The sequence below is a fragment of the Phalacrocorax carbo genome, chromosome 7 (assembly GCF_963921805.1).
Source record: "Phalacrocorax carbo chromosome 7, bPhaCar2.1, whole genome shotgun sequence".
NCBI classification, from domain to species: Eukaryota; Metazoa; Chordata; class Aves; order Suliformes; family Phalacrocoracidae; genus Phalacrocorax; species Phalacrocorax carbo.
Window position 1 is genome coordinate 7,474,184 of NC_087519.1, and position 21,067 is coordinate 7,495,250.

Here is a 21,067-nt window from a genome sequence, read left to right on the forward strand (position 1 = left end):
GGAATTTCCTGCAAAAAACACAGGATGCTTTTATTACCGAGTGGGTGGCATTTGATACAGCGTCCCAGCTGGCTGGGAAAGTCGATAAACCATGCGTTACGTCACTGCCACCTTTCCAACGGGAATACATCTCTGTACTCTTTTTCACAGTTTACTCACATGTTTGTATAGATTATACCCTGCCATGCCAGCCCTGAGGGATAGGGTTTAATAGGAAGGAAATCAGCTCGCTCTTCTTCCCCTCCTTTCTCCGATTCACTTCATTTTGGTGGCAACACGCCCCTCTCCCCAGACACAAGTATTTTGCAGTGGTGAAGCTCATGTGAATGCAAAACACCGGGGCCAAAACTAAGTTATATCTTCGCAGCACTCTAGCGTGGGCTCCCCTGTTTATTCTCCCTGTCTGGCATAGCTGATGGCACGTTCACATGCTCGGCGCACCCACGATGGTTTGCAGAACCGCGGTCATGATACCCGTGGGTTTTAAGATTTTAAAGATGTAAAATATCGGTGAATAAATTAACCTGGAAGCAAAGTGCAGGCGACCAGTGGAAAGGCAAAAAATAAAGAGAAGTAAATCTGATGCAGAATCCTGGGCGCCGCAGCTACGCACGCCGCTCCAGCAGCACCGGGAGGCCTGCGCCGTGCCCGGTGGCAGCCTCAGCCCTGCGATCGCCCCGTTTCGCACCAGGGCAGATGCCGCCTGGGTCACTAAAGGCCGCCGTTGTGGGCGAGGGGACGGCGCGGGCCCCGGGCGCGGCGGAGCCCGGCGGGGCGGAGGAGGAGGCGGAGGAGGCCGCGGCCCCGGCCGCCACACCGGCCGCCCAGCCCCGGCCCCCCGGCCGCCGGGCCCCGGCCGCGGGAGGCGGCGCCTCTCGGGGAGGCGGGCCGGGCCGGGCCGGCGCTGCCTTCCGGGGCTCGGCGCGGCGGCGGCGGGAGCCGGAGCCGGGCAGGATGCGCTCCGCCGCCCCGCTGCTGCTGCTCTCGGCCTGCCTGCTTCTGCCGCTGCTGCTGCCGGCCGCCCCCGGCGCCCACGGCAGCCAGGAGCCGGCGGTGAACGGCAGCCGCCCGCCCGCCGAGCCGGCCGGCGCGCCCGGCAACCACAGCGGGGCCCAGCTCAGCCCGGTGCCCGCGCTGCTCCGCGACCTCTCCGCGCTGAAGGCCGCCGTCATCGGGGCCTGCGCCCTCACCGCCGCCCTCATCGCCTGCCTCCTGCTCCGCGTCTTCAGGTAGGGCCCGGCCGCGCCCAGCCCGCCCCCGGCAGGTGCCGGCCCGGGCCTCGGCCCGCCGCCCCGCGGCTCCCCCGGCCGAGGGCGAGCGGGCCGGGCCGGGCCGGGCCGGGGGGCGCCGGCTGTCGGGCCCCGACTCCCCGGAGAGGCGGGACGCCCGGCCGGCACCGAGCTCTGCGCCTGTTAATAACGTTTTTAAAGCCTTTGAGCTCGGCGTGCGTAAATGCCTCGTGAAACTCCGAGGGGGGTCCTAGGGGAGCCGCTGGCCCCAAAAACCTGTGTCTTCCTCCTCTTCTGTGGTAAAAGAGGGCAGGAGTTGGGATTCAAATGGCTTTTTGCAGGTGTGGGGTACACGGCGATGGCTGGGGGCTGGAGCGGGTGCCAGCTGAAACACGTGAGACTCTATCTGAACGCATGGAAATATATGGGTTTTTTTTGCCGTGGGGGTGGTGGGTCACTGGGAGAGGTGGCCCGGGGAGGTTGTGGGCTCTCCATCTCTCCGGGTGGCCGTGCTTGATCTTGAGAGGCCCCATCTAGGCTCAGGTGCGCTGTGTGCACCCATGGGATAACGCGGGTGCCACCGCCGTCGGAACTCGTGCTGGGTAAAACAGACAAATCTTTAGTTTTCATTTTAATGAAGCTTAAGCAGATAGGCTCAAGGAGGTCCAGCATAGCCAGAAGTAGATGTTGGTTTAGACCGCAGCCCTGATTTGACTGGAACTGTGGTATGTAAGGAAACTCCCCTGCGTTCCAGCCGGGTAGGTTGCTGATGGATGCAAGCTCCTGCTCCCAGCATGGAAGGGAGGACAGTCCTTGTCGCTCGCAGAGCCAGGAGAAGTGCTGGTGAGCAGCAAGAAGCTGGGCAGATTGATTTGCATCTGCTTGGTGCATGTATCTCGCCTGTTTAGCGTGGCATAACTGGCACAGGCCAGTTCATTCGCTGCCCGTCGTGCTGCTGAAGTTGGTGCTGGTGTGGGCTTGAGCTACCCAGGCAGCCCTTGAAGCTCACATATCGTCTCCCACTGCGAGGGACATGAGCATATTAAACTCAATCCCTTTAGAAGGCCAGTCTTCCTCTTGGCTTGTTGCTGGACCAGAAGAAAAGCAAATATTAGAGCTCCATTTGGCACTGTTAGTGTTAATTATTATTTATCTCAGGGTAGTGGCAGGAGTGCCTGTGGTGCAGTAGAGGCTGTTCCTGTCTCACGCAGTCTGCAAGCAAAAGTTGTTGCCTGTTTGTGCCCAGCTTTTCTGGGGAGGATTGCAAACTTTCGGTAGCTAACATTCATCTGCCTTCTAGGCAGGGGCAGCAGGAAGGAGCCCGGAGAGTGGAGCAGCAGGCTTTCGGTGGCGGGGGGAGTGTGTGCGCCACGTCTGAGGTGACAGAAGTAGTTGAACAAGTGGAGTTGGCGAATTCTTCCTTGTTCTGTTTTCAAGCAGCTCCTTTGTATTCATATGGTGGTTGCAGCTGAATGCTCTGCTCCTGCCTCGGAATTAATTCTGTGTAGGAAAGGCAATGCTCACAGTGGTAGTATTACAAAGTGTGGTCTTAAAGATCGAAATGATAAGAACTGATATTTTCTAAAGAAATTGACATTTAACTAAATTCTTCTTGGGTGTTGCAGCAGCTGGCAAAAGACAATGGAAATAAATTTGTTCATTAAAGTGAGGTGGTTTGGGAGAACCCAGTAAAATATTGAAGACAATTTTTTTTTTAATCAATATAACCACTTTGCAGCTGTGTAATGTCATGGACAAACACAGCAGAATTGGTAGTAGGTATATGAGCTGTAATTAGGAAGTCTATAACTAAGTGTGGAATGAAAAGCTCAAGTTTGTACTTCTAGTTCTGTCTGATACTCAAGAGTTTATTTCCACTGCCTCAGTTTCTTCTGGGTATAAAGCGAGACGTTGTGTGAAGGAGACCTGGCGTAAGGCTTGAACATTTCTAGCTAAAGAAAGCAAACTGATAGCCTTTAAAGACCTTTCCCTTTACCATAATCAGCAAAACCAGGTCCAGGTTCAAGTCACCTTGGGCATGATGGATTAATCCTCCCATGTCAAAGTCGTCGTTATGCAACTGGACAGACTTAATGCAGTATTAAAGATAAGTTAAAAAAAAAACCAAACCAACTAACCCATCCTCTGAGATCTCTCCTATATCTTTAATAGAACCTGCAAGGAAAATGGAAAATGAAGCTTTCGGCTTCCAAGTATGTTTCTTTATCTGACAGAGCAGTTGTTTGTAAACAGTTATCCCAGCTGCAAATGAGACAAGAATACCAACAGGTATGTTTGTACAGTGTCACACTTGTAGCTGACAACATAGATTGGAGGAGATTCTGTTGCACAAGAGATAAGGGATTTACCCTCAATAAATGTAAAGCTTTTCTCCATCAGAATAAGAGCTTTGTTCATACTTGGTGAAAAACGTGATTTTTTTTCTGAAGTGTCATGGATTCCTATTAAAGAGATTTTGCTGAAATCCAATCTTTGATTAAGCCTTCACTGTGAAATTGCTCTGGGTTGCTCAAAATAAATTATCCTTTTAGATATGGGTTGTAGAGATGAAATGACCTAGTGAGTGGTCAGATATTCTTGTCTCAGGCATTGGATTTTTTTTAAATAAATTTTTTTGTATATACATCTCATTTTTATATATTTTTATGTATATATTATTTTCCTTTTTTGTTCAAGTAGGGATAGATATATTTCTTCAGCTTTCGAGCTCTGTTCCGAAGACAATGCTCAGAGATTCCTTTTCATTCCTTTTGGGAATGTTACACTGTGAATCCATCTGATGGTCCTGTGATTCAGAATGTGGTACCACCTCAAGTGGTCTGAATTTACTTTCTCTCTGTGGCTACTAGGGACGATGAAGGCCACCAAGACTTCGCTACTTGTCTACATGTGTCAAGGCCTAATTTGCTATACTGTTGTTCGGGTTTTATTTTTTTTGGTGGGGTGTTTGGGTGGGTTTTTTGGGTTGTTGGTTTGTGGGTTTTTTTTTTTCCCAAGCTTTTCAAGCTTGCTTTCTTTCCTATACCCCCGGGCACTGCATGCTCCCAAACCAAAACCATTTCCACAGCAGACCAAGTTTCATGTTGTTCTCAATCAAATAGTTGGGTAAGTTGCATTGCCAAGAAACACAGTGTCTTGCAACAGCTTATGAAAAGTTCATGCGGCTAAATTCACTCTTTGATCTTTGTTTTTGATACTGCCTTTCTACCCTCATATTATGCCCTATTTCTCTCTCCCGGTGCAGCTCAGTTTGTTCATTGCAATGCAGTTCTTGGGATCAGCTCCCAGGAAACATAATTTTTCAGATGTGGCTATCTATGCTGGTGTAGACCATATGCCTTCTGGGGAAACTGGTTAAGTTACTTCTGCTCAAATGGGCCAGCTGAAAGCCACCCAAAGCTTTAGTTGCAGAAAACTTGTGTGCTCTAAGTGTTTCCTACATGTCTTGACCTGTCCTTGAAGAAACAGAACCCAGGCTAGAAATGGCTGCTATTTATCTGGAGTTTTAGAGAGAAGTTACCGGCTTATTTTGTAACTCATTGCTTTGTTACATTGCTTGTTGTTTGATTGTGATTTCTTCCTCAAATATCACTTCAGGCTTAGTTTTCCAGTAATTGCAAAACTGGTATAAATTACAGAGATCGAGGAGAGACGTTCAAGCATATGATCATAGGATACAAGACCCTTTGTTCCGTGGCTTAACCCCAGAGAGTTTGACTGATTTAAAATTAATTGTATTATAACCAGCTAGAGTACTCCAGCAAAGACAAGACCTCTGCCAGGAACAGGAAAGAAAAATGCACCCTTAAAATGACCTTAAATGGAGAAGAAAAAAAATCCAACAAAACAACCAACCCCAAACCATATATTTGTGACCCACATTGAAAGCTTCATGTAAGCTGCAGGTAGTTTAGTTAGGGCCACACATGGGACACTTGTCCTGGGTCTCAGAGGTCTTGTCTTTGGGAAGGCTGGATTGTCTTGATGTGAGCATGACAGCAGGTTGGCAGGAGGAAGGGGGAAGGGATCGCTGTCTAATACTGTCCTGGGCTCTTTACAGCTCTGATGTGAACAGTCACGACACAGGACGAATGCTGTTTCTTCTTGTAGGATTCACTGCCTTGAAGAGTTTGGGTAAATCATAAAAGTTTTTATAGCTCTGCCCTACAAAACAAGGATACTTCTCAAGCACATCTCAGATGACATTGGTCTGACCGTGCTATGATGTTTGGAAGTGCATGCTGGCACTGGTACTGACCACCAGATGTGGGTGGCTGTATTTTAATTGCTTACATCACTGCTTCATTGCACCACAACAATATCCCATTTTTGGTGTTCCTGAAGTTATTCCCAGTAGCAGTCTCTGACCCATCCCTCCTATTAGCAGCGTAGTTAAAAAAGGGGACGCTTCTGCTCTTTGTGGCTGCATGTATTCCATTTTAAGGGCTTGCTAGAAAACACAGCGCCTTCAGTTTGCTACAGCAAAATGTATATCCAGAAAACATGGGAGGACTTAGCTTCGTGGTTTAACTTTGTTGTATACAGCACCATCCAGAGAGCAGAGATACCCAGACAGATCAACAGTAATAAAATATCACTATTCTAATTCATCAGCTGGTAATAAGCGTGGAGTTTGCCCAGGTTTATATTTCTGTATTTTTTTTAACTGCTAAGAGAGCCCATTAACAGCAAATGAGCTAGTCCCAATTCCATTCCTGATATAACATTGCTGCAGTTCTAGGAGGAAGGTTGTAGCTCCAATAAGGTCTCTGCTAAAAAGGGATAGGGGTTGTTCTGCTTTTTCATTTTTTTGCAGGAGTGGGTCCCCTCCCTCTGTATCTCTTGGCAGGCAGCGTTAATGCTAGACTAGAAATGCAGAGACTTCTCTCTGGCTCAAGAAAAGCATTATCTTTGAATATCAGGGTTGTTGACTAAAATAGATTAGAGGCGTAAATAATATAATGAACTAGTGACTTGACTTGAGCATTTACTCTGCCACATGATGCTTCAGAAAGGAGGATGCAGTGCTGCATATGACGTGCTTGATCAAAATAGCCCCCGGTCAAAATCCAGAGACACAAAGTCAGCGTTCTGCTCCAGCCCATCTCTGTGTGTTGTCCCTCCCCACGCGGTGCGGTGGAGGGAGTAAATATGACTTCTGGTGGACCTGACCCTGGCATGGTATGCTGTGCCGGAGGTGTTTGAGCCCGAGGGCAGTGCCAGTGTGCAAACACCACTGTGGCTCAACAGCTCAAGAGGAACTGGAAACAGGTGCCCATGTCCAGTAAGTTATTTTTCGTCTTCTCTCGATTAAGCACTGTGCTCACTACGCCTGCCTTCTGTTAACACCAGCGAGTTAGTTTTGGTGGGAGCAGCACTGGGTTTAAGGTGAAAGGTTAATATTCCTGGCTGCAGTTAACTGGTTTGGTTTTCTTTTGTCTCTTCCTCATGATGATTCAGTGCAAGACCCGTAGCATCCCCTTCTAACTACGGAGAGAGACTGAAGCGGCTAAAGTGAGACAGCAGAAGCAATGTGATTTTTTTTTTTTCCCTCCACTGAGATACCCAGTACCGCTTCTACCCCGGCTAAACCACTTGGGGAGCATTTCAGCTCATCGTTATGCAAGGGGCATACTCTGAGCACAGCTTGCAGCATGTTCCTAGTTTGCTTTAAAAAAAAAAAACCACACAAAATGAACATGGCTGGAAAGGAGATCCTCTCTTTCCCCATGAGGCCTCACGTGTCCTGATCCTATCTAGGAGGTCTCCAAAGTTCATGAAACATTTGTATTCTGTAGTTCCTGCCCTGTGCTACTCCACTGACTCTGCTGTCTGTCTGCAAACAAAAGGCGCTCCCTGGTCCCACCCTCTGGATAAAGTGCCTTTCCTTTGGTGGTGTTGTCGCTGGTGATTACAGGGATCCTCCTGAGGTTCGGGAGTTTTAATGTGCACCAGTTTCCTGACAGGCAGGCTTATTTTGCGTACATGTAGGGACACTCCCAAGGCTTTCCTTTTAAGTTAGCCTGGGTAATTCTTCTAGTATTTATGAAGTCTAGGGGAGTCGTTCAAATGAGCAAGTGTGAAAAAACGGACCACTGAAAAGTACAGATTGACAGATTAGCTAGGTCATCTGGTGTAGGATTAGTTGAGGAAGAAGAGGCAAGGAAAGACCGTTTTGCCCTGCCAATGGCCAACAACTGGTTGTAGTGGTTTAGCCAAAAACCAGCAGCAAAACAAGCTTCCTCCCTTTTCTAAATGAGCACTGTGGTTAAGTGAGGGTTGTGGAGGATTAATAGATCACTGTGCAGTGAGTTCTGCTCCAGGTCCTCTTTAAAGTGTAGCCCAAATAGACTAATTAATGGCTGGAGGCTAAAGGGTTCTAGTTTTCCATTTCTAAAAATACCTATTCTGCAGTAATTGCTTCAAACACTCCAATATGAACTGTTGTAAGATGAACTCTGTAGGCGTAAGTTATGTTTTCTAATGGAGGGAATGAGGGAGGGTGTCTCAATAAAGTGGGCCTGATGTGCAGGTAGGGTCTTAAATGGGTAAAGCTATGGAAACCCCCTGCGGGCTGTACATGTAAGACAAAGTGCAAAGACTGTGCTTGGTTCGTTCTGACAGGTAGACACAGATTAGTTTTGGTCTGTGTTTAGGCTTCACAGTGGGAGTAAATGTTTCTTGTAAAAGCAATGCATTACTTGTAAGATGAGACCTCCCTGCATCACTTTGCTGCTAGGTCTTGGCTGAGAAGCAGAATAATGTAGAGAAGTGTTTTCAAAAGGATTTTCAAGTGTTTGGGTTAAGAGTCCTACTGTATTGGATATAAAATTGCTTGTTTCAACAACAGCAGTAATAGAACAAACCACCCTGTGCTCTATGTGACACAGCGGCACAGATTGCTGCAAAGATTAGACAACAGGAGACGACTTTCTTCTTGCTTCTGATACAACCTTAGCCTTCAGAACAGGGAGGAAATGCAAACTGCTCCATCCCAAGGGCTGGGACCTGTTTGTTCAGCCTTGGACTGCTGCCCAAAAGCAGTGCTAGGTGGAGGCACTGGGACTTCCACGTCTGAGCTGTTCACCGGTTTGCTTCCTTTACTTTAAGCGTGGAAGGGAGCATTGCGGTGGAGATGCAAATGCAGGGCTTGAGTTCCAGTCTCTCTGTAATACTCACACCTCAGTTCTTGCTGCTCTGTAACTCTTTTTAAAAGGCATCTGTTCTTGATGCAAAAATGGCAATGTTGAACCCGGCACGCCTTGCATGATATGTCAGGGCAAGACTTCTTGATGGTGAAAGTGTACTGCTAATGTGCTGTCTGCTCGGAGCGGTAGTTGTGATTACCAAAATTAGGGGCTGATTGCGTGTGCCTGCTCCAGCTGCCTTCTCATGCTTGGCAGTTGCCAGTTTTGTTTTATGAAAGGTGAAGGGGAAAATTTTGCAGTTTGTAAACCACTTTTCTCCCTGAAGGCTAGCCGTACGCATCAGCACCTTCTTTAATGTATAATCACAAAACTGGATTAATACATGAGCAGTGTGACCCTCCTAATATGCATGAAAGGAGTAGGTGAAGTAAAAAAGACGTGCGCAATTCAAATTAGAGGCAGAGAATTAGCTGAAAATCCATGCAGCAAGTGGTTGCCAATTGAAAGTATTAGAAAAGAGATCTCTCAAAACCATGGGACATGCAGGCACTTCAGCATCTCCATCTCAAAAGGCAAGTCAGGCATCTGTAGGAGGGGAGGTGGTAGGTACAGTTAGCTTCGAATGGTAGTTTATTGTGTTTCATAGCCCTGAAACAGCGTAGAGCATGAAACTTCCCAGATGAGGCTCAAGGTTGTTGTTTTGTGAGTCCTGAGCTTGGCCTGATAGCAAGAAAAGAGAGCAGGCTGTTTATACCCAAATATCACCACCCCTTTGCTCCTTATAATCCTGCCTATAGCATTCCCCTGTCTCAGCAGGGCTTAACCTGGGCTTTCTCATCTAAACGGGTTCACTAAACCATTGGCTGCTTCAGCTGATTAAGCCCACGTCTCACTTATCGAGCGTGGCATCAGGAGGACACAGTGGGCTGCTGCGCCAGAGGATCTGGTTTGTCAGCAGCTGAAAGACTGACGTTGATCTGGATTGCAGTTGACGAGAAACTGTGCTCTACACTGATGGCCACAAACGGTGGCCTTGGAAAGGCAGTGCGAGGGGACGCAGGGTGGCTCTGTAGCCTTTGTGTCTGGGGATGTGTGAATCAAACAGGGCAGTGATTGAGTGTTAGCGGGAACAGCTTCAGCCTCTCCAAGGAATACTGTATAACAATGATGCTTCCTTCCCCACCTCTGTGTTTCAGGTCTGGCAAGAGGATTAAGAAGACCAGGAAGTACGACATAATCACCACTCCAGCTGAGCGGGTAGAAATGGCTCCTCTGAATGAAGAAGACGATGAGGATGAAGACTCAACAGTGTTTGATGTGAAATACAGGTACTGCTGCGAGCCCGTCCAGTTAGGCTTGTTCACTGAGCTCTTATTAGTGAAGGCAGTTCTTTTCTCCTCTGCTGGGCCAGCTTGGCAGAGATGAGGCCGTCACAGTCTCTCTTTCACTTTGCCCGAGCTTTATCGCTCTCCTTTACAGTACCCCTGCCTGCCTGGTTTCTCAGCACTCGTGTCTCTCTACTCTTCTGCTCTTGTAATAACCACATCGCTGCCCCTAGGCTGTCTGCCCTCCTCTTTCCTCTGCAGAGCGGCACAATGGGATACACGTGCCCCAAATAGCTAAGAAGGTTTAACAGACTGAACCTCCCCTCTCGAGCAGCTGCTGGCAGTAGTTCCTGTGCACTCTGTGTCTGCACACTCACTGGATGGAGGGCTGTGGATCAAGGGCTGCTCTCCCAGCTGCTGCTGTTGCTGCGAGCCTGGGAGGGAAGTGATGGTGAATCTCCACCAACCTCTGGGTGCTCATGTTGTTCTGTGACAAAGAGACGACCGAGGTCCCTTGCTGATGTTGTTAGCAGCTATCCCTTAGCGACAAACTTTTCTTAAATGTGTTTGTCTTTTTGAGGTAGAAGTGGTGTGACAACCCAAAACTTTCGGTGTCTATTCTAGGCCTGAGATTTATAGCAACCACTCAGCACGTAAAGATGCTGTGCATTGATTTATGGCATCAGGGTATCTGCATCTCTTATTTTTATTTGCATCAAGCCATCCACAGCGTTTGAGTTGCATTCTCATCCAAATAAGGCCTACTCTAAAAATCTGTCTCATTTTGGCTGAAATAAGCTCTCCTAATTATAAAAACACAGATCTTGACAACTCTTAACTGGAAATTTTACAGACTTTACTCATGTTGCCCATCTCCTAACTTTGGAAAGGGGGAACACATTTGCTCTAAGCACATGTGTGCCAGCATCTAAAGCACATACCACCGTATGCTCTGCTGGTCGTCTTCAAAATAGCTGCGTTAATTCTCTGTAAAAGTCAGGCAATAGTTGGAAGCCATGAAACAATGAAGGGTGTGAGTTGTGCTTTTATGTGTAAATAATTAGTTTTTTGAATTAAGACTGTGATCAGTCCTTGCCTGACTGTTGCCATTCTCTGTAGCTGCCCTGTGTTTGCACTAGTCATTTCAGCCTGTGCAGTTTTTACTTTGGGACCGAGCTTTGTTAAACTCAGAGTGCAGAGATCTGTCTCGCCACAGCCTCCTTTAACAGCTTGTGTCTCCTGTCCCTCTTCTTCTTAACTGAGTGTTTTCCCTGCGAGCTTTTGGTAGGGAGATCAGAGGGGTTTTTCCAAACACTGAGAATGGAAGATTCTCAATCATGGCAGTGCTTCAGGATAAGATGTCTAATACTAAAATACTAGATGAACAAAGGAGAGAGCTTGCTGGAAACCATCTGACTCGTGAGAGCTGGGGCACATGCTGTGCTGATGCTTTCACAAAAGTTGTTCGGTCTTCTTGTGTTTGTTAGCAGTACAAATGGCTCTTCACCTTGTGTGATGCTCTGTTCGGAGACTGTAGGGGTTTTTCCTTCTTAGTCAACCAGTGTCTTCTTCAGCTCTGGCAATTCCTCCTTGCTGCCACAGTGCAAGAGCTATTAAATTCCACATTTTCTGAAGTCCTTACAGTTTCAGACATGTTTTTTAGCTCGGACAGAACTACCTGGGTTTAGAGGGAGAGATCTTATTACAGGCAACCCCTTAGCAGACCCGATTTTGGGAAAGCTGCTTTGGGGATACATTTGCTGTAAAATGTATTAGGCTCTCTGGTGCCTTTGAGCGGCTCAAAGGCTACGTCCCCAAGCCATTCCTATCTCCTGTCACCAGTAAAGATGCTTCTTTGCAAATTTGAATTGCTGAGTTTGACCACTGACATCCCCATTAAACCAGTCAGGAGGCTCTTCATAGGGAAGAGAGGGCTAGAGCTGCAGAAAGGGCATGTCAGATGTGCCCACAGTAAGTCAGTGAACTAACTTCTGATGGGTCTTCTGTTGGGGTTCCTTCCCCAGCCTCCTCCAAAAAAGAAAATTGATATTCAGGAAAGAGTTGCCTTGTTCCATCTGAGGCTTTGTTTTTTGCAGCTGGGTGCAGATTCTAGGGAGACAGGGTAAGGAGAGGTAACTTTATCCCTGTCTCTGGTTAATAGGAGTTATAAATGCATGCAGGTGGTTACACAACTGGAGCAATAGGTTTGTTTTGGAGATTCAGCAAGTGCCTGGAGTTTTAGAAGAGCCTTTGTTAATTGCTAAGTCAGAAAAAACTACTTTCCCTCTCCATTATCTCAAAGAAAAAAAATCATGCAGCTGTATCGGGTGAACTTGGGCTGACGGATAAGTAATGGGGTGATACTGCTGTTTCAGCTTGTTAGCCAACTAAAGCAGCATGTTGTGAGTTGTAGCAACCTGGGAGCAGTTGTGATGGGGACAGAGGAGTGACAGGTGTCTCCTGGCAAGCACCCATGGGCTAGAATATTCTGCACTCTTTTTTATCTGTTTATGTTTTAGTTCAAGTGAAGGTGCATCCTTGCCAGCAGTCAGTATCAGTTGTGGCAGCTGTTTGGGTTTATTCAAGCAGCCTCCTAGCAGCAGCGCTTACTTGGCTTATGGCACAACAGTCTTCTGGCCCGTCTGTGCTACCAAGTCTTGGTGAGGGGATTTTGACTGGGTGTTGCTTTGGTGGCTGTACCATTACTGGGTATGTTTCTGGGGAGGCTAAACCTCATGCAGCCCTGTGCTGCAGCAGGATCCACTGGTGCAGTGCCATGGCTGACGAGTCATTATTCTGATTTCCTTAATTCTTTATTTCTTTGTGACATGTTGGTGCTGAACTATGTGCCTATGGGTGGCCTTGTTCAGTGCTGTAACGTACGTGCTGGCATATCTACATCAAAAACCAACTCTCCATAGCTGTTTAAACCTAGAATTTTCAAAGCCTGCCTCCTGAATATCACATTAAATTAGCTGGAATCTTTTGTCCTGTTCGTTTGTGATTGAAAGACTGTGAAACTATGGGGAAAATGGTCCATATTCCCTAAAATTATGATCTGCAATGGTGTTTGCTCAGTGCTTTCCACTAGAAGGGCACCAAGGGCACCAAAAGTATTTTTACAATACAGGCTTCTTTTGTGCTTTAACCCGGCAGGCAGCTAAACACCACACAGCTTACTGGCTGCCCCCAGCAGGGTGAGGGAGAGAATTGGGGGGGGAATTAAAATTAAAACCTATGGGTTGAGATAGAGACCATTTAATAGGGCAGAAAAGGAAGGGAAAATAGCAATAATGATAAAAGAACATACAAAGTAAGTGATGCACAATGCAATTGCTCACCATCCGCCAAACGATGCCCAGCCAGGTCCTGAGCAGCAGTCACCACCCCTGGCCAACTCTCCCCAGTTTATATACGGAGCATGACATCATATGGTATGGAATATCACTTTGGCCAGTTGGGGTCAGCTGTCCTGGCTGTGCTGCCTCCCAGCTTCTCACTGGCAGGGCATGAGAAACTCAAAAGTCCTTGACTAGTGTAAGCACTACTTAGCAACAATTAAAACATCAGTGTGTTATCAACATTATTCTCATACTGAACTAAATCCAAAACACAGCACTATACCAGCTACTAGGAAGACAAATAACTGTCCCAGCTGAAACCAGGACACGTGGGAGTGGAGTGGAAAGGGAACCAGTTTTCCAAAGAGCTTTGCAGTAGGGGCACGTTAGCTGTAATGGACTCTAAGCATTATTCAGTTCAAGTGTTACTTATATGTACTGTAAGACAATCCTATGCTTTCACATCTCTAGGATTACTACCAGCATGGCAGTAGGGAAAAATCTGAAGAGCTGGCCTGGAGTGCCATGACATTAAATAGCTCCTGTGTACATTACCCCAATATTAACCTACTATGACTGATGTGGAGGTCATAAATAGAGTTGTATTTTGGGTTTGTAGCATAAATCTTTGCTGAGGATAATGTGGGTAGGCTCTGGGCTGGTTTGTTTGAGATCCCCTCCCATCATTGAAAAATCTGAATTGGCACTTGCATCTGTGTTTGGGGCAGTAATTGAGATTCTGTGCTGTCTCCCCCATGTAATGCAAACAGCACTCTAATTAAAAGGCAGTTGGTGTCTAGCAGCAACAGGGGAGAAGCGACATATACCTCTCCAATTGTTCTCATGCAGTTCATTTTCTCTCCTTTAATCCTTTGTCCTTGTGTGTATTTGTTTCCAGTCTTACACGAGGCATCAAAGAACAGCAAACAGTGTAAATTGGGCTGTTGGATGAAGGTTGTTACTTTTTTAAGATTTTTTTTTTTTGAGGCTTTAAGGTTTTGGGCTCCTGGTAGATCCCACCCCCCACTTGAAGCAATGAGGAATACCCACCTTCCTCTGATAAAGCAGGCTAATGAGACCATTGCAAAATCTTAACCAAATGCAGTCCTATCTGCGGATGCAAAAGCCACCCACTGCCTGCCCCTGACAAATGCAGAAGCGTGCATGCGCTGGATTGGATACCCGCTTTGCGATCGCATTCCAGTAGCAGGGAAGCAGTGCTGTCAATGGCTTCGCTAATCCTGCAAGCACAATTTCTGTGTGACAAGAGGCTGAAAGTGAAAATCAAAGATAGTCACAGAGCAAAGATGCCAAATCACTTAGACATGAACACCTCCTTGAAAAGCTTCATGGAAACCGTGTTTTAATATGGAGGATTGTTTTCTGTGTGTATTTGCTCTGGTATTGAAAGAGGCATTTGGATAAAAAGTTCAGGCATTGTCTGAAATTATTATAGAGCTACACAGAGAAAGTAAACTGAACATGGAAAGGGTGCTTGTTTCTTGATTACCAGTTCAATCTGTGGTGCTGAAGACTGAAAAATATCCCTGTCCAATCGATTTTTGGACCATATGAACTGTATTGGTCATCATTTTCCAGATATTTTTTTTGTGTTTTATGATGGGATTACACTTGCTGCACATCTTGGAAAATAAGGATGGGATTTAGCTTTCCACTAAGTGTGCTCTTTCTCATCCCACCAACAGATCTTGATTTTTAAGATTTCCCTCTCCTCTTTGCTACTTCAGCACTTTCTTTCAAGAAGGCAAGGGAACGTTGCACAGGTTTCATGATCATCTCTTGATGGGTCTAAGCCATTGATTCATCAGGCAGTTGGCACTGTGTGATACTCAAGGAGAGGAGCAAAGTAAAGTAGGTTACAGGCAAATGTCCCCAACAAACTGGTGTTAGCATCCATCCCCCATCGCAGAGCACTCTGCTTCTTTTGTGTAATAAGAGAAAAGAGATCAAAACAGCTGCAAAAAGAACTGGTTTCTGAAAAGGTAAATAAAATTGTTAGCTTATTAAGCTTATTAACTCTAGCGTAGCTCATTGGAGGTTTTCTTGTCAGCTTCAATAGAAAACTGAAAACAAGTACTGAATAAATTCCGTGGCGCCTTGCACATGAAAGGCTTTGAAAGCACTTCAGTAATCTGGGATATTAGCAGCGTCCCCTCTCCCTGCATACTTGCAGCTGTTGGAGGCAGCGCATTCTGCTCTTGCTATGCTTGCTGAGCCCAGCTGGGTGAATTGCGCAACCATCCCTGCAGAGAGTTTTGATTCCGGGCTGATGCGTGCCATGTGAGAGCCCAAAGTCGGGGAAGAACTTGGAATTTAAATGCCAGAGCTGGAATTGTCTCAACCCCAGTGTCAGGCACCTAAATATGTACTGAAAGAAAGTTTTTGTTGGGGCAGATTGAAGCCTCCATCCTTCCTCTTGGCTAAGTGAAATTCCTTAGTTTGTTTTCCACACGGATTATCGTTTTTCCCCTTTAAGAGTGGCAGCACTAGCAAAATGCAGAAGCATTTTAGGAATGCATCTTCCAAAGTGCTATTGAAAGCAGCAAGATTTATGTGTAAGGAGTAGTGGCAGGCAGAGGGAAGAGGACAGTAACATTTATTCAACCACCATGGGACTAAAGGGCTTTTGAGCGCTTGCAGGATGTTTTAGATGACTGATGCATCATATGTAAAGGCTGGATTCTGGATTCATCCCTTTTTCAGGTGCCGATAGCATTGAACTGTGTGGAAACATCTTCATCACAGTTGCAGGGCTGAGCCTTTGATGTGCTCGAGTCTTTTGGGAGTCGCTGTAAAATATGAGAGTTACACTATCTGTGTCTTCTCTTTGAATACGTCCTTTCCAGCTCCTGACTGTGAGTGCAGCTCTGAATGGAGCATGGTATTGTCAGCTTGTTACAGCAAGGTGTTGACTCTCAAGGGAGCAGCTCTAATGGATTTTTTTGCCAGCAAAAGCCGCAGGCCGTTCTGGATGATGCTAGGTGAACTGCGCTGGGGTTTGTAGCAGCTTAATTTGTTGTGGTTTTTTTTTTTTTTTCCCCAGCAGGCAGCAGTGACAAGTTGCATATAAATGGAAGGGTGTCGTTTACCCTCAGCTGAAGGGGGTGCAAATCACTATCAGCTGCTTACTGTAAATACAACAAATTGCCAAAGCTTTGGTGCTGCTTTTAAGGATTTTCAATGGGTCCACAGGAGGAAAGAGATGGTCAGAAAGCATTTTTTTGTTTGGTTTTTGAAGGCCAGGTTCCTTCCTCATTTGGCTGTAACAGTTGTTACAGAGCACACCACATTCTGCTGGCTCGTTCGGTTGATTATACGCCGGCGGTGTAGTCCTATGGGAGGACCCTCACCTCCTTCATGGAGTGTAATAAGTTCCTGTTAAGGTATATTTTTTTTGAACTCTGAAGCAGTTAAAGCATAAGGGCATCAGGAGTAGAATCCATAGCAAGGAGGATAGTCCACGTGCGTTGGTCAGTAAGGGGCTGCAGTGGTGGTGTGAAAAAAGCTGTGAGATCCAAGATGCTGTTTCATGCACCGTGAAATAGCAGCCCCGCTCCCTGTGCACGCTTCCTTCTCTCATCTGCACAGTGGCTGGTCACAGGATCTTTCAGTGTCTGGGTTTTGTCTGCTATAACTCTGCATTTTTCTTGCTTGGTCTAGCTTCTGGCATGGTGTTAACATCACATCAGCGCCCAGTGTCGCCATAGAAATCAATTGCTGGAGGGTACCGATGGCAATCACAGTGAATAATGCTGCCTTTTCCTTTGTGGCTTTTCTGTTTGGTTTTTTTTTTTCCCACTTTACACGTGGGTTCTCGTCTCTGCCTGTGAGCTGTTTAATTGCAAAACTACAGTCGTACTAATTCTTCCTGCTTTCCAGGTAAAGCAGCTCCACGGAGCGTTGGTGCCCTGCAAGATGTCATTCTGCTGTCGAGGGACCTGCTGAAGCCATAACTGTGAAAGGGGAGGCTTTCATCTCTGCAGTGTTACACCCACACCAAGCCTCACTTCCTCGAGGTGCTGTTTGTACAGCAGGCTATGGATCTTCTGACCAAAACGTCACCATTCAGTTCCCTGGTTGGAACGACCAGAGTTCCTCTTTGCAAACTCAGCTCTGTTTTGATTTAGGAGGGCTGCGGTGTCACTAAATCATGACGAGATGCAGCCCTGTGTACCGACTTGCAGCTCATTATGGTCTAAATAAGTTTTGCAGAAGGAAGAAGACAAGGAAGATTGAACCAAGCTGCCCCAAGGACTTATTTACTAAAATCCTGATTCAATACTTCAGTCACTGTTAAACTTCAGTCATTGTTAAACAGATTGTGTGTTTAAAAAAAAAAAAATCAAGAATTGTATTTTTTGGGCCTTACAGAGGTGACTTACAACTTTAGGTGATAAAAATGTAAGCCACGCTGAAATGCCATGCTGTATGTTTAGTGTAGGGTTTTGGGGGAAGGGGGTGAGAGGTTAACTCATGTAGGAAATTTTCTTGACTTGCTACTGATTTATTTTTTTTTTAAATAATAACAATTGCACTAAGCTTTCATGATGACATTCTCATTGTCCTAAGGAGCTCTGATCAGACCAACCTGAATAAATGAGACCACAGGGAAATAGGAAGAATCAGGCATGCCCTAAACTACAACAATCTTGGGATTAAAGATATATTTTTGTAACTTTCTGCCCTTCCACAGGGAGTAAAACCCGTGTTTTGTACTGTCCTGTGCCTACTGTACCTTGTCTACAATTCATCTATATTACCTTTTTTTCTAATCAAAATAAGTCCTCATGTGGAATGATTAGATTGCAGAAAGAACACCTCTTATTTTTCATGGAAGCTTCATGTAAGTGATCTTGATCTATATTAAACTGGAAGTTTTCCCCTACCACCTGCTTGACAAATCCCATTTAACCCAAGGATGCGTTTTTAACCGTCGCTCCCTGCTGTGCGTTGTACTGCAGAGGTCAGAGCTGTGGGATGACACTATGAGAATCAGATTGCTGCATCTGGATGGATTGGGTTTAGGAGACCGCAAGCATGTACACTTTCCAGGCCATCGTTAGAAAGGGCAAACCTAACTGGTTTAGTTTATTTACTTTGTGGTTTTCCTTTGAAGGAACCACAGATGCAGTTCAGACTTCTCTCTAACATGCTTATTCTGTTTGCTGCACCCCTTAACACCTTTTGTTTTGGGTTTTTAAGCTGGCTGGAACCTTGCTTTTCTTGGGGAATGCATATTTTCCAATTGTTTTAGGATTGTCTCACTGTTTGCTTGACCCTCTGCTAGCATCCTGCAGTAACAACCCCTCAAGGAGACTGCAGAGTATCTGGCAGAGCACCATCCTTGCAGCAAGCTGCCAGTTTTGGGGTTTGTGTTTGAAGGCCGATTGGGATTTGAGGCTTTGTGAGAACAGTGAACTGCTTTGTCATGCTACCATGACCTACGCCAGTTCTGTGCGGTTCCCTTGGGCCCTGCAGTCAGTAAAAAGGAGGTGAAGGGGAATTTTCTCCCCCCCCTCCCCGCAGCTTTGCGCTTTCATCAAAGAAGCTCCCCTAACACAGCTTGCTTTCCCTAGCTGTGACTCAGCAAAGGCTTTGCGAACAGCCCACTCAGCCTGGATGGAAAAATCCCACAGCAGACTGTTGCGTTTATTATTAGTCATCAAGGCTATATAAAAATGCTATGTTATTTTCATTCATGGAATGAATTTGAGTCATTCTGTATCACCGTTACTAAGCAATATTTAACATGTCAGCTGTGAGGAGAGGATGGGCTGAACAGGTTGTGTTCTGGCAGGTAGAAATCACAGGGAACAGCAAGTTGAATGATGCTGTGGGTTGAGGTAAGATCTGGGGCACTTTCCCCTCCTAGGTAAAACAGGTTTCTGACTTAAGCTGGGTGATTCTGAAGGAAATATTTTGTCTTTTCAGGACTAAAGTACTTTGAAGACCAGGAATTGAACTTCTTAGGCAGACCGAGTCCTTTTGAAGTCAGAGAAGTGGCGATGCTGAGAGGAGAGAGAGAGAGAGGTTAAAAGCTGTTTGCATTTGCAGAAGGAGGCGATGGAGTGAGGTGGCTGCCCTGTCTGAGTGGACACCATGGCAACATGTTCATGTCCACTCTTCTGCCAAACTCATTAAGCTGAGCATCAGGCATGCTGAAAGAGTGGTGGAGAGGGAATGAAACCTTCTGTGTGCACAAAAGAAAGGCAAGACCAAGTTATGTAGGAGAGAGACGAGAGGAGAAGGTGCATAAAGGACACCTCTCTCCAAGGGCGAGTCAGTTCCTGCAATCAGGAATTTCTCCACCAGCTTCAGGTCACTTGCTGAGCCAGGCTGGCAAAGGCCATCCACTTACCTTGCTTGTGGCTGAAAGATCCCACCGTTTCCATAACATGGCCAAATCCCAGTGGTAGACAGGGACCAGGTATTTAGGGTGTTGAAGGTGGAGGTGCCCAACTGCCACTGGTAGGCTCTGGCTCCTCGAGGAGGTCCCAAACCACATGCCATAAGCTAAGAAGTAATTACAGGGAAGCAGCAGCTGCCTGGTGGAAATAAAAGGCCAACCTTACCAGTTGCTCATGGTCATGAAAATAATCCGAATGCTTTGTTTGATACTCAGTTGCTGTTGCAAATGTGAGGCAATGTTTACCTCTACAAAAGTTGCTGTATGTGATTTAAAGTGTCTGGTTAAATATTCTATAGCTATATTTAGTTAAGATTTTAAGAGCACTTGACGTGACTCATCTAATAGTATATATATGAATATTTTTTTAATGGTAGGAACTAGTTTAAAATAGTTTTAATAATTTGGACTGTTCAGTTCAGGTAGTTCTTTCTAGGAGTTCATAGGAGAAGAAATAGCCATTAACCACTACATGAATGTTTTACCTTAATGTTCTGTGTATCTCACACTGCAGATTTAATCTCATTGTGACTGTAACGTGTCTTAGTATCTGCTGCTGTTTTGTGTTGCATAGTCAAACTTCCTTTCTTGTTCAAGAGCATTTTTAAAGGCATATTTTTTTGTTACAGAAAATGAAAAGAGAAACGTTATTCCAGATGTCTGCCTGTAGCTTGCTCACTGCTTACAAAATCCACCACCTGGTAGCAGAGCAAGCAAATTAGAGGCTTTCTTATTTGTGCATGCTGTGCTGTGGAGGGGAAACCCTGCACAGGATTGCAGCTTCTGTACTGCAACCACAGCTCTGTCACTGGAGATTACACTTGAGAAGCCAGAAGTCGGTGTGCCATGCTCACCTGCAGAATTAAGTCAGAAGTACACGGTATCTGGGTTTTAACTGCAAACACTTGTTTAGCACACTAACTCGTGCTATCCTAGTGCTTATCCTAAGCCCAAACTAACTTGTAGAAGCCTTCAAACACTACTGAAGCTTGAGCACACAAGCACTAATGCATTTGAACGTTTTGTTCATAACTGTTCCCTCCAATTCGCTGTACGTGATATAACCTCTGCAGGGTGGCGGGCTATGGTTTCCATTAAGGTGGGTTTTTTTCCCCTTCTGTTAGTTGAGTTTCTGCTGCTGCAGTTTTTGCGTGAGGAGTTTTCAGGACCACGTCTTTTGTTTTGTGCAATTGCTTGAACTTTGTTTAAAAATGTAAGAATCTGTCATTGTGACCAAAGCTTCTTTTTAAGAAAAAAAATCGGTAAGACTAGTTTGAATGGACTTCTGATGTTTCAGCAGAAACTGCCATCATTAAACATGTTCTTGAAATCCCCCTTGTGGTGTTTGTTGTGTTTAGGGAGGGAGTGGGAAAGGGGCTGTTGCTTGTTAAAGTTTGGTGAATCCAAGAGCCTCGTGTGATCCCTCGTTAGAGGGCTGTAGGTCCCTGCAGTGCAAATCCCTTTGTCCTGTGATCTTGAATCAGAGCGTGACAAGGGGAGAAACTGGTTTTAGCATGGAAGAGGAGTATGTTTAACCACACAAAGTCCCCATCAAGAAGGTAGGCTTATGCCTGGA

The 21,067-nt window shown here is 46.0% G+C and overlaps 1 protein-coding gene across 1 annotated transcript; it reads left to right on the forward strand.

Annotated features, from left to right (window-relative positions):
• Nucleotides 1–857: 857 nt before the first annotated feature.
• On the forward strand, nt 858–20,821 carry FAM174B (family with sequence similarity 174 member B). The gene is made up of 3 exons (XM_064456181.1): nt 858–1,229; nt 9,595–9,726; nt 16,965–20,821. Exons 1-3 carry the CDS (start codon nt 955–957, stop codon nt 16,966–16,968), a joined length of 411 nt encoding a protein of 136 aa, XP_064312251.1. The 5' UTR covers nt 858–954; the 3' UTR covers nt 16,969–20,821.
• The last annotated feature ends 246 nt before the right edge of the window (nt 20,822–21,067 follow it).

Bases quoted from the DNA above. Each gene is read 5' to 3' on its own strand.
- FAM174B (XM_064456181.1), top strand. From the start codon at position 955: ATGCGCTCCGCCGCCCCGCTGCTGCTGCTCTCGGCCTGCCTGCTTCTG. The intron at 1,230-9,594 runs GTAGGGCCCGGC...TCTGTGTTTCAG, and splicing joins CTCCTGCTCCGCGTCTTCAG to GTCTGGCAAGAGGATTAAGA.